Source organism: Pangasianodon hypophthalmus, chromosome 28 (genome assembly GCF_027358585.1).
Source record: "Pangasianodon hypophthalmus isolate fPanHyp1 chromosome 28, fPanHyp1.pri, whole genome shotgun sequence".
Classification (NCBI taxonomy): Eukaryota; Metazoa; Chordata; class Actinopteri; order Siluriformes; family Pangasiidae; genus Pangasianodon; species Pangasianodon hypophthalmus.
The window spans coordinates 6,976,776-6,994,815 of record NC_069737.1 but is presented as its reverse complement, the minus strand read 5'-3'; the positions used below and the strand labels follow the sequence as shown (position 1 = coordinate 6,994,815).

At 36.8% G+C, this 18,040-nt stretch overlaps 1 protein-coding gene across 6 annotated transcripts in view; it reads right to left on the bottom strand.

Moving 5' to 3' along the window:
• Positions 1-11,481: 11,481 nt before the first annotated feature.
• The window catches only part of LOC113544357 (sodium/potassium/calcium exchanger 2), a 47,721-nt gene continuing 41,162 nt past the window's right edge, over positions 11,482-18,040 (bottom strand). For all 6 annotated transcript variants that reach the window (XM_026943142.3, XM_026943145.3, XM_026943146.3 and 3 more), the window contains 4 exons: positions 16,002-16,136; positions 14,809-14,898; positions 12,955-13,121; positions 11,482-12,206 (listed from right to left, as the gene is read on the bottom strand). In XM_026943142.3, the coding sequence (XP_026798943.1) occupies positions 11,957-12,206; positions 12,955-13,121; positions 14,809-14,898; positions 16,002-16,136 (642 nt within the window). In that variant the 3' untranslated portion in view covers positions 11,482-11,956. The remainder of the gene's footprint in view (positions 12,207-12,954; positions 13,122-14,808; positions 14,899-16,001; positions 16,137-18,040) is intronic.

Genomic DNA, 18,040 nt, shown 5'->3' with positions numbered 1-18,040 from the left:
TTGTATTATTGTGTTGTCTGGTTGAGATTCTCACCAGCGTGATATCTTTAGAGCGAGTGGTTGAATGTTTGTAGGGTGTGTATAGAATTATCAGAGTAACCTGCAGATGAACTGATTAGATTTTGGCAGTGATTCCCCACAGGGTCATGGTCACATGTCTGAGATGTTTTTCTTCTGTTGCTTTCTCTCTGTTTGAAGTAGATTTTAAGGGTTTATCAGACCTGTAACTTAGTGACAATAAGGACGGGACGTGTCGGCTGTGGGGGCTTCCCCATCCACACTGTTGAAGTTTGAGTTTGCAGATGTGGTTTGTTGTTTTCTTGCTGAGTTTGTATTTGTGGTTGTGTTCACTGCTCTTTTTCATGAGTTTGCTGTTTTTCCACATCTCCTAACCACTGAAACGTTCTCTCGGGTTCTTTGAACCACTCACCTTTGTACGTGTTTTTTTAATTCTAAAAGTTTGCTCTTGTGTGGATTTTTTTTATAGTGCACATGTTACACATGTTAAGCAGAATGAAGTTTTAACTGTAGAAACTATGAATATAAAAAACCGAATGCATTATTGATGCTTACTACAGAAAGAAAAAATGGGTGAAAGTGTTTGAAATGAATATTTTACAAAAAGAAATCCCTAGGTTTTAACCTGTAGGTGCTGATTATGTAAAACAAAATGCTTTAATAACTAGATCTGATAAATATTATCATTTTTATGAAAGGAAAATTTGAACATGTGTGGTTATATAAATTATAACTACTTTAAAACTAATAGTTTGTGTGTAACATCGAATGCACTAACATTTCATTTCTATCAACTACAGCAACTAATTTTATTTTTTTTGGTTGTTGTCATTAAAGAAATATTCAATAGCTTTGTTAAGGATACATATAAAACCAAGTGCACTATACAATTTATTGTTGTATACAGTGGAGTGAAATAAAATCAGTTTTTACTGTATATTCTATTTGCTCTTTGTAGTTTGTAATAAAAATAACTTAGGCAGTGTATTTGGCACTTTGGGGTCTTTTGAATTTTGGGAGATGAACAACTGTAATTAATATCTCGGACGTTTAGAGACAAGAATGTTGTATTTACTTGTAGCAAGTTGTAGCAATTCGCAGGTCACATTTAAACAGAATCATTAAATTAAACATGTATGACAAATGTATAATTATTTAAAATAAATAAAGTAATTGGATAACAGCAAATGGGATAATTAGAAACTGGCTGGATAAAGCAGATATCAAGTTGAAATTTTGTACTTGGCCTAATTTTTTAAATTGTAAAATAAAAAGCTACTTGATTTTTTTTTTTTAAATTAATTTTATTTTTAAATATAAAAATCAATTTATTATGAATTTGTTTAAAAAATAGTTTTATTTGTAGCAGTATTTTTTTTTTCGGTCAAAAATTTATTTACCTTCCCCCAAATACACACGTAAATGCAACTGTATTGCAGACAGTTTGTGTGTATGTATGTTCTCGTTTGTAGTAGTTGTAGGGTGGTTTTGGTGGCATCCCTAATAAACAGTGTGACCTGGTGTGTGACCTGGTGTGTGACCTGGTGTGTGACCTGGTGTGTGACCTGGTGTGTGACCTGGTGTGTGACCTGGTGTGTGTGTAATATATGATATGATATGATATGATATGATATGATATGATATGATATGATATGATATGATATGATATAATATAATATAATATAATATAATATAAAATTACATACACTTGTCTAATGTTAGTGAAGTAAAAAAAAATACACTTTTTTTTTTTTTCTTTTTTTCATTAATGAACTCAAACCCTTCTTCATTTACTGTGACAGAAAGCGAGACAGGTTCACTCAGTTTCACTCGAGCATGTGAGACTGTGGGAAGGAGGCGGGGCTTTCATTCCAGGTTCACATGCGGATTGGCTCATCTGTTTTGGGGGCAGAAAAAGACTGCTCTGCTGGCGTATTTTTGAAGGATAACTCATACTAGTGTACGTACGTAAATGTTAAATTGCGGTGCTACTACACAAAATGTTTTCAGGTCTAGTAATATAATATAATTTGTCATGAAACTTCACTAGATATAAAAGCAGTGTAATATTGTGTAGAGACAATTAAATCCTAAAAGCCTAATATTCAGGATTTATTTCCTCTGTTTGTTGGTTCAAATCTCCAGGACACATGGCATTCCTGCAGCTCTGTCTTTTGGCTCGGTTTAGCCGCTCTCATCTATAGAATACACAGGTACCAGTGATCTTGCACACCTGAGAAGATACAGGGGCCGGTGATCACACATGCCGGAGATCATTAGAGCACTCTGGAGCCTGCACAGGTACAGGCCATCATATGCAGATCTTACACACTTTGAAACTAAAATGTGTACTGATGATCTTTTATAAATGTACACTTATGTTTCCAAAACATAGGTACAGGTGGCGTTTATACACCTGAGAGCAAACAGGTACAGGTAATCATACACACTGCAGAACAGGTACTGATCATCTTTATATAAATTTTCCAGCACACTGGTAAAGCTGAGAAACAGGTACTGATGATCTTTAGACCAAAACAAAAAACAGGGAACTGGTGCTCTTGAAACTCAAAACTAAACTAAAATGGGAACTGGTGTTCTTGAGTGGTATAAAAATCAATCTCTAGTACAGCTTATGTGTCAGCTTTAACGGCTAACGTCGTCACGTCCCGTTGCATTTTGTCACATTTTCGTAATCAGTTCATCATCTTCAATAGTTTGTTTGTAGCCTACACTAATCAGAATTCATAAGTTCAAAATATTTTTGGTTATTTGCCATTACTTATTTGTATGATAAATAAATGCAAGTATATTCTTATTAATTTGTGTATTAGCCTTTTTCACAAGATGTTGCCTGTGTGCTCAAGTAGGAGTTTTGTCCAATTATTGATTTTAATTACAGCGAAGACTGTTCTTACACAATATTTACACAGCGCAATCTGAGCATGCCCAGTGCAGCGTCGTACCTGCAGCACCACCCACATGACTTCCTGTCGCTACTGCAAGCCTAGGCTCCGCCCCTTTCCTCCCAGCAGCTCAGTGGTGTGGGTGTATAGCATGCTGCCCCTGACAGATGGAGGCAGAAATGCAGAGTTTCACAAAAATCCAGGACCTGCAGGAACAACGTTACTCAGCAAAAGACCACATAAGTCCAAGAAATCATTATTTCTGTTTTTGAGTGAGGGGGGGTGTTTAACTTGAGGTATTTTTTTGTGTGTGTGTGGTTAACTAGGGTTTTTTGTTTTTGTTTTTTATTAACTGATGTTTGGTTAACTTCCTACCATCAGGTTGAATAAGTTTAGTGACCTGATTTTTTTAAACAGATGATGATGCTGTCTTTCTCTGTGGGAAGTGAACTTCTTGACATGCCCTTGCAAACCACCATGTCATCGGCCTCAGGCAGCACCACCACACCCATGTCCACAATCAGCACTGTGCCACAACCACTGGCCAACAAACAGATACATATACTCCTCAAACACCCCTGTGAACTGTTGGAAACTTTTTCAGTGAAGACCAGGAGACTTGGATTCTCTTCAGCAGGATTCTTTATTGAGAACGCGCTGGTCGGTCGCTGCAGTCATCAAGTCTGACTAAGGCAGTGATGCATTGTAGATTATATACATTTGGGGGCAGTGCCTAGAGATGGAGGCAAAGCACTATGGTGGCGACCCTAAACAAAGCATGCAAATGAAGTAGACAGTTCTGGCCAACCGCCCCGTTTCACTAGTCTTAATCCAATCAGCATAACTATCCTACTCAGACAGTTCATTATCATAGAAACAAGGAAAAAATTCACACCTATGGGGGTACATTCCAGTTCAAAGGATATGAAAGGAGCACCACGAATTATCAATTACAAAAAGGTGATAGTTACAGTATCCTGGTTCATTTGACTTATAAAGAAAGGAATAAGACTGGCAGAAACTATACTGGCAGAGAAAGAATAGCTCTTAAAATTTGTATTCCCACAGAACACACAGGTACCTGTGACCTTTAAACTAACACTGAAAACTAAAAAGGGCACTGACCTTATGTGAGTAGTGTACAATTCCAAAATTTTATCACACCCATGCTTTTTAATGTACACCCAGTGTTTGTGTTTATTCATGCAGGTGTTTACGTACATCACAGTACCTCTGTCTCCTGTAACACACACACACACACACACACACACACCGGTGTAGAGATTCTGGTGAGCGACGAGGTCCTTGTCTCATGGAGCTCCCCCGATGGATGGAGGTAGAAATGCAGAGTGCAGGAACAATGTGACTCAGCAAAAGACCCCAAAAGTCCGAAAAGGACACAAAGGTACTAAAGATAAGTTCTAGCATTTATTTAACCTTAGCAATTTAACCCTTTAATGCGTAGCTTCAACACGTATGCTCAATTAAGGCTGTTAATTGGCTGTGATCTTATCTTATATTTTCCTAAAATCACATTAAACTATTACTGTCATTTTAACGCAATTCATTATTTCTCTTGCTCCTGACACTCGAGATTTGCTTTTCTTAATGCATCATGTCTCTGGTGTAAATTCACCAACTTTCTACACAAAATCCTAAATTAAGTATTTTTGTGCTAGACTCCAATGAATGCCTTAATTGTTGTTGTTGTTGTTGTTGTTTTGTTTTGGTTTATAAACTAAGGTTTTTCTCCTTTTCTCTTTTTGACGTAATTGTAAAAATTGACAATTCTAAATTAATACATTTAGATCAAATGCTATGGTGAGAGACAGAATTCACCAATCAGGAATGTTTGAAAGATACTAGGTAGCTAGCTTCCTTCTGAGCTCAAGGATATCGACGTAACTGCTGTTACTGCTGAAAGTGTACTTAAGGAGCAGGAAAAAAAATACAAGCATGGATCTGATCTCATTTCATTTACTAGCATGTTATTTTAATCATCACAGTAGAACGGTCACTATGACAACATTAATATGGCGAATTGGTTGATGGTAGATTGTGTCTTGAACAATTAAGTAACATTCCTGCCTTGTCTAGCTTCCGCCCAAAAATCACGAGCTCTTTGCAGTGTAATTGTAGGGATTTTACACAGTGATTAGTTTATTTCCTCATCCACTGCTGAAGTTAATTCCTGTCTATGCCACTGGAAGTAAACAGGCAAACAACCATAAAGGAAAGTGTGTTTAAATCACACTGTGTCAGTTTAAAGTCATGTTCTGTTACGTTAACATTTAGTTTACCTGGAAACTGGTCACCTGTTGACCTCTAGTGTGAATGTAGGGCAGCTAATCCTCCCTTCACTCTACTTAAAATATAATAATGAACCTAGAGAGTCTTTAGAGAATCCTGAGAAGAAAAAAATTAGTTATAGTGTAATAAATTTAAATATTATTGTTGCAAATCTCTCAATGGTGGAAAGTTGTGTACAGTTCAAGTAGTTACTTGATAAAAATTCAACTGAACACTATCGTTATATTTACCTTTATTTCTTTTATTACATACTTTGCATTTATACATAGACTCTTTTCTTTTACACAAGTTACATGATCCAGTGTATATATGTATATATGTACACATTCAGTGATGAAAATGACAAGTGTGAGGTGTTAGTGTTAAATTCCGTCTCTGCGATCACGATGATGAACCACGTGAGCTGTCTTTCTGTGTTCGTGCCGAAAAGAAAGTCCCACAGTCGTGAGTGTGTAGAAAAATGTACGTTCATGTCCAGGCAAGACTGAAATGCAGCAGTGACTTAATCAGAAGGTCAAGTAATTTTGCTCCTAATGAACTTTAGAACTGAATTTGACGCTATGTCAATGATCTGCAGTATATCACAGTTTCTGCATTTGGAGATAAATATGGAGTCTTAAAAAAAATTCAAAAATGAGTTTATACAATCTTTGAGGGTGACAGTGAAAGAAAAATATCACAAATACAGTGCAAGTCAAAAGTTTGTAATCTGAATCAATCTAAATAATAGAAATTAGAAACCATAACATTTCATATGCCATAGACGAGTATGTTTTATTTAATACATTTTTCCCAAAAATAAGTGTTCTCAATTGCCGAGTTATGTTCTGGAGTAATCTTTATTTATATAAATGTTATAAATGATCTCTCAAGATTTAATTTTCCAAACAAAAGGTGTTCTGGATATTAATTTTACTATGATATGATATTGTTCTGAATGTTATTTCATACTGGATAAATCTAAAAAAGGGTTTAACGTCTTACAAAGAAATTGATCTATAAACCTGTAAAGTCACAACCAAAGTGCTAGAATAATAATAATAATAAAACAAAATGTACATTAAATTGAGAACATTAATTCCAAACATTTGAGAGTGAATTTCCACTGTTGAGCTATTTTGCTGTCAAAAGTAATCGTACAATGTAAAAAATACATTAATAAATCGTAAAAAATCATGACACGAGGATCGTGATTTTTATATCAGTCTACAAAGCTGATTAATTTTCATAAATCCGCATATTGCAGCTATAAATCCTTTTTTTTTTAGCCTGAGATAGCCTGCCTTGCTCCCCAGCAGCCTATTTCCATCAAACTTACTTTTAGCAATTCAAACTGCTTTACGTGATTTCATCATTCTGTTGTCATGACATGTTTCCATCTCTAATTCAACTTGTATCGCAAATTGTGTACCGTTGGGCATCACTATGACGTTTCAAGAGGTTGTCGTCCAAGATCATTTCTCCGCCATGCTGCTTGTTTTTTGTTATAAGAAATACGTGAGGGGAATTTTGTCACAATTCTTAATTTATGCGCAAGTTTTTTTATTTTTCTCAACAAACGTTTCCATTGTAGCAACATTTCAGGTATCAACAAATGGTTTATCTGCTAGAGATTAACAGAGTTTTTTTGACAATAATATTTTACAAAATGTTAATTTCCATTGCTTAAATTGACACACATGTTAAAGTGCTAAAACATTTTCCGAAAAAAATCCTTGGAGGGAAATATAGCTGATAATAATTTAGAGGTTACATAAGCGATTACTTTTGACAGTAAATTAACACCATAGTTGATTTTGCATTCTCTAATGAGGTCAGAAACCTCTCCTTTTAATACACTAGCTGCACATTCCAGTAAAAATCAAACTGAGATGTTGAGTTAAAAACAATCTAAATCTCACTGTGCATGTCATGGGTTAAAAATGGCCAGGAAATAAACAAGGTCCATGTACATAAATACACGCAGAGTACATTACGCCAACCTCGCCAGGTTCTCCCTGTAATATATCTATTCTACAGTATGTATATCATAGATTTACAAAATAAAATTCAGCTTTCAATCATTTATGCATATAGTGGATGAAGAATGTAATGCAGCCCAGTGTGTCCACTCCTTACGGAAAATTCCTATTAGATTCCCAATTTTCCTTTGGATATTCAATTTGAAGCCTCTGGTGACTTTTATTTAGAGTTCATAGTACATGGTGGATTTTATGGGCAGATTTCAGTCAGTCTTTTTTTTCCCTTTGGGTTACCAATTGTAATATGGTTCCTGCTGAACTGTTAAGAGCTAGAATCCAAGCCATATTCGAATCATTATTGGGTTCCTATTGTATTTTTAAGGTCCAGTTTTCTATAAGATTCTTATTGGAATTATATAGCTAAGTTAACCGAATATGATATGATCTTATTTCTAAGTTATTTCTAAGCTTCTTATTGCATTTTTATAGGTTTTGTTTGTTTGGGTTACCAGTTGTGAGATGGTTCCTGTTAGATTTTTATGGGTCAGTAATTTGAATATGGTCTCATTCATGAGTGCAGGAAGTGATGTTGCTGTTCCTGGGACATATCCAGTTGGCGATAAACGACTTTCAAAAAGCAATAGCAAATTAAAAAACATAATTCTAGTGTCCGGTGGGTTGATTTAAGGACAAGACGTGAACCTCTCATGCTCCATCGCTGTGCACCCAGTATGGTAGAACACAGTAACTTTCTTTAGGATCTTCGTCATATAATCTGACATGAACACGTTTTATATTGCAGTCTGTTATAATTCTTATAGAGATTCTCAATAAGAATGAGATTCAGTGTAATAATCATAAAAGTATTTGACTTGCTCCAACTGTACAATACATATAGAAGCTGCAATATAGGAGCAAATATTTCACACCTCTCCTCTTAAATAGCTTTAAGCATCCAAACTATGATACACTTTCACCATTTCTCTGGTGTAAACACACTCCGTATCAACAAGGTAATGATGTGCATCAGGGTAAGTCGTTTCTTCAGGCACAAGTTTTAAGTCCGTGGAGAGGAAAAAAAACCTGTTTTCTCATGTTCTTGTTTAAAGGATCTAGAAAATTGTTAATTTCTGTATATTTCTTGTTTGTTCGCATCGCAGGAGATTCATCAAGTACGAGCTAGTCAATTTGTTTCGGCAGCTTTACATTTAAAAATGGATCTATCGCAAATGCTTTAGGAACGGACGTGCACAGTAACTTCCTTATTGTTTTTCTCAGTGAAAAGTTCAATATGGTTTAGTGATGTAGAATATGATCTCGATTCTTATGGGTCAGTAATTGTAATTGATGGTATTGGAACTTCCGATTCCTATAAGGTACTTATTTGCTTTGGTAACTGATTAGAATATGGTCAGATTATCTAGCAGGTTCTTAGTGGATTTCTATAGTTTGGTCATTATGTTCTTTGGGTTACTGATTTGTAAAATGGTTCTTGGATTTATTATTTTTTTTAATGGGTTATTTATTGGGAGAGTCTCATTTCAGGAGGTTCCTATTGGCCTAGTCATTCATTTATGCAAATTATTTTAATGCAAGTCTCAGACGTTGAGTTCCACAGACTTGCATTCTGCGTTTTTGAGGTCCAGCATGGCAGCCTAGGAGGAAGAATGATGAAATGTTAGTGTCCTAAATCTACCTTCCCATGATTACTCATAGGAAAGCCATAATTCTGAAATTCTCCAATGGGAATATTAAGGGAATGTTCCATAAGGTGTTTAACAGGACACACTTTCATCCCTGTGCCATAAAAAGTGAGTGTGTTGGTGACGGAGCAGTATCGAAACGAGTGTATCTTCTATATCAGTGTGTATCAGGTCAGTATACACCACTCTGTATTAGTGATTAGTCATGCTGTTGTGCTGATAGATGAGTCTCTATACTGCAGAGTGAGTCTAAATGACTGAGTTTGTACCGATATGTTGTGAGTGCTGTATCGTGTATCAGTAAGACTGTAATGGAGTCTAGAGCTGAAAGTTTAATGGGATAAAAGGTCAGAGACTCGGTCCTGGTCAGTCCAAACCTTATGCTCTAAAACTAAAGTGTGTTTGAACAGATGTTTTCCCTTTGCTGTACTATTAGACGTACAAAACACATAGGAAATTTTCAGAAGTCTCCTTTGAAAAAAGTGGCTTGTACTGGAGTATTAAATGTTAATATTAATGAGCATTGATGAGTTAGGCTACATCAGTGTTCACGCATGTATTTTTAACTATGATCTGGAAATACTTTTGAAAATCCATTTGCGCTCCATGCTTTGAATATTTAATGAGATTATTGCACGTAGCCTCTTCAGTGCGAGAGATTATATAATATATATTTATTTATATTTATATATAAGAAGTATCTACAGGCTAGTTTGACACTGAACTATGTCTATAAGCGTGTACTCAACAGTCCGCTCCTTTTGTTGTTGTTTTCTTTTTTTCCTCTTGCATACTATTTTAGGAGGCTAATCTATGTTATCTGAATATACCACTACATACTCAAGTGTGAAATGGGGGGTGTGCTGAGTTACAGATCATGAATCTTTTTTTTTTTTCTTCCTTATTTTTTTTTAATACCCCCCCAATACTGCACTTCGACTAGGTCTACTCGCTATATCGGTTATCATAGCAACAGCCAGGTAGAATTGTTACTCGGCCATTTGACACACAAGCAAGAATAACTGAGCAGATGAATCGTATAGTTGGGGGGTTGGGGTGGTTAAGAAAAAACAAAAATCTGGACGTACAAAATGGTGCCCCAAATTCACGCAAAGCCTTCTTGTCTTCAGTCATCATTTTTGTTTGTTTTTTGAGACTGTCTGACCAGAAACATTCATGTTTCCATGAAACGTAAAAACATCAAGGTGTCCCGGGATTGTTCATTTGAGAACATCTCCAGTCGAAGGGAAACTGCACAGTTTAGCACTCATGCAAAATGTAGCTGCGGATTCAACTTCAGAAAGTTGCCCGTGAGACGGGTGTGGAGAAAAGTCCCAGTTTCAGCAAATGCTGTGCATAGCACATCCCGAGCATCTCTCTCTGTCTCGCTTATAGTTAAACCACTAGTGCTGAGCGATAACATTTGTCCATTGGGGGGGAAATTTACATGAAAAAAGCTTTTCTGATCAACAGTTTTAACCTTTTTAAATTTGCAAAAATGCTGGAATCACTTTCCACTTAACTAAACAAATAAACTGCTTGGCTGGGTTATTTCAGAAGATTAATTTTCATATGATTTAACATCGCATATCAGCACCTCCTTCCTTTCCATCATCCATTTTGCTAGTTTGAAGCAAAATATTTTCCAGGTCAAAGACTAAATGGGTTTACACTGAAATATAGTACAATTTCAGTAGCTAAAAGTACAATAAGCAATTATATACTCTTTTCTTTGTTGGAATTCTGTAATCAAATTGTTATTTTAATAAAAGAATTAAACTGAGTAGAAAACATCCCACTGTCTAGTAAAGTCATAGAATTAACCCCCTAAAGTCACAGCTTATTATTCACTTGTGCACCTTTTAAGCACTTTATTAAATAATGCATAACTATGAATTAATAAGTAACTACTTTTTCTTTTATTTATTGCTGTTTTGTAATTCACTTCATCATGTCACTAATGATTATTAGTCTCCATAGAATTAAACACAATGGACTCTTGACTTTTCTGTCTTTACTACAGAAAATAAATGGTGTAAATTAGTGTAATTCGTGTCATGGCTTCCATGGCAACAGCACAGTGTGTTTTTGCTGTTTGTTCATGTTCCTGTTTCATTCTTGTCATTAGTCTATTTACCTGATTGTTGTTACCTGCCTCTTGTTTCCCCTGACTTAGTGTATTTGTGATGTCTTGTCATGCTTTTAGCACCTCTAGTGCTGGGGGGGAAAAACATACTGTCTAATGGAAATTGGCCCATTTGTTGGTTAATGGAAACCATTAGGAAGTATTTTTTAGGGAGCATTTTCTATTGGTTTTCTGATTTCTGTGTATTGTTCATACTGTTTTATGGCTGTTATTTTTTAAAAATATTTTTCAAACTTGTTTTCCAGGTTTATAATTATGAGCTTCTGTTGTTTAACTCCAGGCTTTCCATTACAACTAGGTTTTGAAGAATTGCCCTAATTAACACTTTTGCCTTAAGTTCTGCGTTCAATTTCTTTACAAGTTTAAAAAAAAAAAAGGAAGAAATATTAAATAGCAAAATAATATAAAAAGTTGCTTTTTACAACTCTGTACTTCTATATCTGTCTGATGGAAAGAAAGCATGTATTTAGAGGTTAAATATAGGAATATTCTACTAATTGCACTGGTTTTGATGGTTCTTTTTCTCTGCTTTTGATGCATCACTCAGCACTAGTAGCTAACTAGCTTTCCAGAAAACTCCACTACAGAAGGTCCGGCATCCAGAAAATCTAGAAATTCACACACACATCTAGCCATCCCGGTTGAAGGCCAAGAACAAGTGGGCTCTTATATGATGAAAGCAGGGTTTGGATAGACATGGATGAGGCTTCTGGAGAGGACGCTCTAATACGTTGATATGAGGAATGTTTCAAAAGACAGGGTGAAAACAGACACTGATGTGTTAAAGGGGTAGCTTTTAAAGGAACTACAGCTGAGGTTCAGGTTCAATGTCAAGTTCCTGCCTTGATGAAAAGGGGCGGAGCTTCGCCGAAAGGGTGCTTTGCTGGACTGCGTGACCGGAATGCGCGTGCGTCAGATGGAAACGGGGCAGATGATGATCTTGTCCTCCAGCATGACGCTGACCACCAGGAAGACGATGTAGAGGAGGAACATGATGAAGCCCAGCAGCTTGCTCATCTTCCACTTGCAGGCTGCGATGGAGATGATGACGAAAATGAGCATGAGGAAGAGGAGCACGATGGCACAGAAGAGGCCGTTGCTGCTCACCGCCACGGGCTGCAAACCGTTTGCCAAAGTGTACATGAGCCACGGGAACGGTAACCTGAGGAGAGACAGGAAATCACAGGTGAGCATTGTCATGGAACAGGTTTTCCTTCTTGCGGTTCAGCTAAACTGGCAATTTCTTGCACTGGGAATTAGTCTGTTAAATTGAAAAGGACTTTTCTTGATATAAAATGAGCATTCTTATAAGATGTGTCTGTGCTGCAGATTTTTTTTTGCCCTGAAAAGTGTACCTGGATGCAAAACATTAGAAAATCTTCTGACATGAATAGTAAAATGTACCATTCTTTGATAAAGTAACTGATTTTCTTCTATAATATTAGTTTACTGGTTTAATCAATTTGTTAAATTAACTAAATCTCACTTTTATTTATTAGCAGTGTATTTGCCATTCTCTTATCATGCTTTCTACAGCATTAATGGTTGTTATGCACTGTGTGTATGCAAGGGCTTAATATTACACCTTACATGCATTTCACACTCATCTTCGTAAGGAACTCTTTGTAAGGACCTTCGATTGACATTTGTATTACTGTAGATAATTGATGCAGTGTCTAAATATAACCTTAACCTCAGTATTTTGAAGAGCTTTTAGTTTTTCCAAATATCTGCAAAAACACGTCTGTAAGGACTGGATGATTGGAAGGACATTTGAGGTCCTAATACCGTATCTGTGCATACACACAACAACGAAAATACAACTCGGTTTTTCCTTGGTCCCCTATTAATTAAAGCCCTAATAATAATCATAAGAAGCCCGCAGGCAGCCAGTGTGCAATGTTTCTCACCCTACGGTGATGTCGAAGATGTTGGAGCCGACCGAGCTCGACACAGCCATGTCCCCCAGACCTTTCCGGGCCACAATGACGCTGGTGATGAGATCTGGGATGGAGGTTCCAGCTGCCAGGATCGTCAGCCCCATGATCTCCTCCGTGATGCCGATGGTCTCGCCGACCTGCGGAGGAGACGCCCAACAGCGTGGCGTTAGAACAAGATCCACTCAAGCCAATTTCTCCAGAGTAAAGTCCTAAATGATTCACTCCAAATTCGAACCAGAGCTGTTTAACTGGATTTCATGTGAACATACTGTAGTTGTATAGAAAGCTATGACTGCTAAGCCTGCCCCTTATAATAACATTGTCCATAAGTTAGCTTCTTATATTTCTTATGAATCTGAAGTATGTGATCATTTTTAACCAATAGTGTAAACGAGTATCAATTTCAGTACGAGTCTTATTCTGTTTATGTGAAATGTTGCGTACGAGACAATACAGCCTGAATTCATTGATCGTATAATCCACAAAATCTAAATTAAATGTTAACAAACCTGGTCTGGATGTGTGTCACACCCAAGCTACATGAACAGAGTTCTGCAATATAGTGTTGAGTATGAGTAACAGTCATATATGTCAATAATGTGGTAGATATATATAAATATCGGTAATTCAGGGTTTTTTTTCTGCAATTTAATACCATACTACCACTTAAAGCATTGGATTTGAATATGCTGATTATTTCTATTTAATTCCCCACTATCATGGATTCTATTAATTTTGGACATAAATCTTATCAAACTGGGGTCTGGAGACCTGCATGCTGTTGTTAATAAATAGGATTTTTAAAAATGTTTTAAATAATGTGATAGTGGTGGAAATCATAAACATCATTACATCATTTTCTACTCTGAAAAAAAAAAAAAATCAGCATCTTGGAAACTAGTGCAGTTTTAATAAAACTAGGACACAGTAGGTGTTAATGATACACAATGGTGTGAAGATACTGTTTTGGGATTTGTTGGTGGAAATAAAGTAATAAATTAAGTAATTAACTCATAAAGGAAATAAAATAAAGTAATTAATGTCCGTGATAAACATGGTGATGTATCCTGTATCTGCGTTAATATTTTTGAGTGGCTGGATTATATACTTAAAAGCTTTGAAACCGTATTTATAGGAAGACCATTCGCTTCACTGTGCAGGAGTGTTTAAATTCATTAACTGATGACTGATGTGTTTTGGGTGTGGTTTTTAGAGCATTAAAAAAACATTAATATGCACAAAAAAAATTAACTCCACAAACCGAGCCGTACAAACTGCTACAGTTTTCCTGTGAGGATAAAAATCCTGTTATTACTGTCCTAATTCCTGCTGCTTCCCAACTTCACAAACTGCCAAACTTTCCTCCCCAGACACATCGGCCTACACTCCGTTACTGACAAAAGAGAAAAGAAAAAGGCGTCGATACGTTGCTCATAAAGCCAATTTAAATCGTTGAGTCATTCTTCCACGCGCCAATGAGTCACAAAGCAGCGCTGGCATTTTTGGCAGCCGCAGGAAGAGGTGTCGCTGATCCAGCTGATGTCATTTTCTAGAATTAGTCGAGAACTGCAACTCACGCTCAGTACGCTCTTCCCATACTTTATCTGCTCACATCGAGTCCCTTAACTGCAGGTTCCAGAAGCCTCTTTTCTGCATTACTTATATCCTGCATAGAGTTGTGTATCTGCTGTGTGTGTATGAGTGTGGTTGAGATGAGTGTTTAGGTGTGTTGTCAGTGAGTCACAAACCACTGGCAACACTTTTGGCCATGTTTTGACTCAAGCACTTTTGTATTTTGTCTCATGTGTGTTTTGTTTCCTGCACCTGGTGAGCCATCCACACCATCAGGTAGGAGAAGCAAGCGATCCAGCAGATGGCGCCCAGGAACGTGACGGGGAAAAACTTCTTGGATGACTGCAATAATAAAAATAATAATGATCATTATTGTTCAATTTCATTCTTTATTCTTTCAAGAAATGCCTTTTTTAACACTTTATTAAGTATTATAAATTAGGCAAATTAATCACCCTCAAGTAGGCATAATGATGCATGTTGGCGGTTTCATTTTTAACCAGTACCTGATCAGTGGGAATGATAGTTTATACCTTTAAAAAGTCAATAATAATACTTAGCTAGCTTGGCAGTCAGCTTAGTTAGTTAGCTTAGCTAACACATTTTCAGTTATTTAAGTTATTTAAGTAACCCATTTTCTTGTTTCTGAAGGTTTATCGATATGTTAAACAGATGTTAAAATAAACAAAAGTGGTTTTGTTTAAAAGTCCTTTTCTGGATTGTTCAAGTACCCCTGGCTGCAGAACCAGAAGTCCAGGGGGTGGAGTCAGACCTGACCAAGCACCTCCTACCTGGCACAGAGTCAAACCAAAAGCCCAGGGGGTTGGACACAAGTCGTGTTTCAGCCTTGGTTTGTTGTTCCGTGTTGTTCCGAGTGCCTCATGGGTTAGCAGATTTTAGGTTAGGCTTATAGGAGGAGTTCAGCTCCACCCGCTGGACCTTTGATTTTGCAGCAGTATTAAGAATCCATAATGTTAATATTTACAATGTTTAGCCCCACCCATTTGTTTCACTGACATGCTCATTGTGCTACAGTCTGATCACTGTAAGAAAAAAAAATGGCACTGTCATGTATTACAAGTCTTATTTCGAGAATTTTTTTTGTGAATGTTAATTTTAACTCATTGCCTACTTTGGTCTATAAATTCGTCCCACATTTTTCTGTATCTTCAAATGTTTGCAGCAGTCCATGACAAGGACCCCCCATTTCCTTCACTGTAAAAACATGTTCTACGTTAACTCTACGTTCAACATATACAAGGTCCTGCTTTCCTCTACAGAGCTCTACAGCACCCATAGTGGTCATAAAGTTACATTGCGTACCTTTAAATTCTGGTTTATGCTTTGTCAAAACGCTTCTCAAACTAAATTTGGAAAACCCTGAGCCTTTATAGTCTTTCTGAACAGTTGGAGGATGTTAGCTGTCCGTCAAAATACACACTCACGGGTTTACGGACGTCGGGCAGCGTGATCCACAACGGGAGGACGATGGGGAGGAGGAAGAGATACGTGAATCGCTTACGGCTGCTCTCGGGCCACGACAGGCTCAGGGGCTGATCTTCCTCATCGTCTTCGTCACCCTGTTTGAAGAGGATTAAGAGGAACTGTCATGTCGTACACACACACACACACACACCGTCTCCAATTAGAGTGGTGTAAACTCCCACTTGGACAACCAGCACTTGTCTGAGCATGCCACATAAGCTAGGTGTGCTAGGTTTGCCAATTGTCTTCTTAGACAGAAGCAAATCAATACAAAGTTCTTCTGACTAATCCCCTTTATCTTAGGATGAAACATTTCTACGCCAATGGGCGTGGTCTCTTCCAGGATGACCCCGCCCCCATCCACAGAGCACGAGGGCTCACTGAATAGTTTGATGAGATTTTGGAGTGACGTGTTATTAACCACGTTACCTTATTACCTTACTAACACGTCACATTGTTTTTTCCTTTAATTCGTCACCCGTCTGTATGTTTTGGTAGAATAGATCCTGTAGGAGCCTCCTGCTGAACCGATTGGTCACCTGGTTACTTGTTGTAACCTTGGTGATCAGAGCCAAAGGGAAAAAAGCTTGACACACTCTTGCGTATACACCCACTACATCCTCACACTCTTTCAGTCTCAGATGCAAATGCATACGCATTCACTTTTCCATTAACGTCTCTGACAGAAGGAACTGAGCATCTTCAAAAATGGGTCAAGTGCCTGGAACAGGCGGTGCAAAGGCAACTCTGACAGCATGAACATGTTCCCAGGGGAGGTTTTTTTCTCTCTCTCACATACACACACACACACAGACACACACTCACTTCTTAGTAGACCCTTCAGTGTCATTATTATATCACTATAGTTATAGTGCTGGCCAATTATGGAGTGCCGAATTAACAAAATATAATTAAATACATAATGAAATCACTTTAATAAATGCATAAATAAATGAATCTATCAACAAATTCATCAATAACTACATTAAAGCTACTTAATAGTTTATTTAAACATTTACATTTTTTATTTAATGATTTTTTATAGGATTTCAGGCTTTAACATGCAAATTAAAGGGGCGGGCTTCCTTTATGTCAAGTTCTTCTGATTGGACAGCAGGCTAAAAACTAATTATAAGGTTATTAAAAAATTTTGATAAACAATTACACCGAACATGTTTTTACCGCTGGGTTGTCATGGTAACAAATTTTTTTTTGCTCCTTTCCAAAATGAACATCTGTTGAAGTTTGCGTGTTTACGTCCCTGCTTACGTGTTAATAATTGCCGATAGCTAAATACATCATCGCCCTATTATATTACGCCCTATGTAGTGAGCATATATAGTGTCAATTTAGTACTGCATGTTGGCTTAAAGAACTATTTCTGCATGAAGATAAGTTGAAGATGATTGATTGCTTTGGGGAAAAAATCAGAAACAGTTTAAAAACTTCAAAAAGTAGTTTTTTTGCTGAATCCTTTTTTTGCTGTGATCCACAAGACATTGCTGTAACTTGAGCAAGTCAGTTTGTCAGCATGAAACGTTTCTTTCTGTCAGCAAACTGCCACGGAAAGTTGTGGAACAAAACAGATGGTGTGACAGGACAAACTCAGTCTGGTTGCATCTGTGATGAAGTCTGTCTGAAACTGAGGCACAAAGTGGCTAAAGTTTAAGAAGACAACAGTTGTTTTTTAATTTTGTGTAGCAGTGCTGCCAATGTTCATTCTGTCTGTGCTAGACTAATTAATCTTCGAACACAACCGAATACGACTTTTAAGTAATTAAATGCGAATTTAATTTCAATGCAACGTGACAGTGCTAGTCTATGATAATGCTAATCAGTTGTTGCTAGCAAGAGAGTGCTTTGCGTAACATTATTTCAGAGATAAAAAGTAATAGTCGATATTAAATTATGTTCAATATTATGTATATTTTAATATAGATATAATTTCTTTTATCTCAACTTCACCACCACTGCTTGTCCTGTAAATTAAATCAGATCA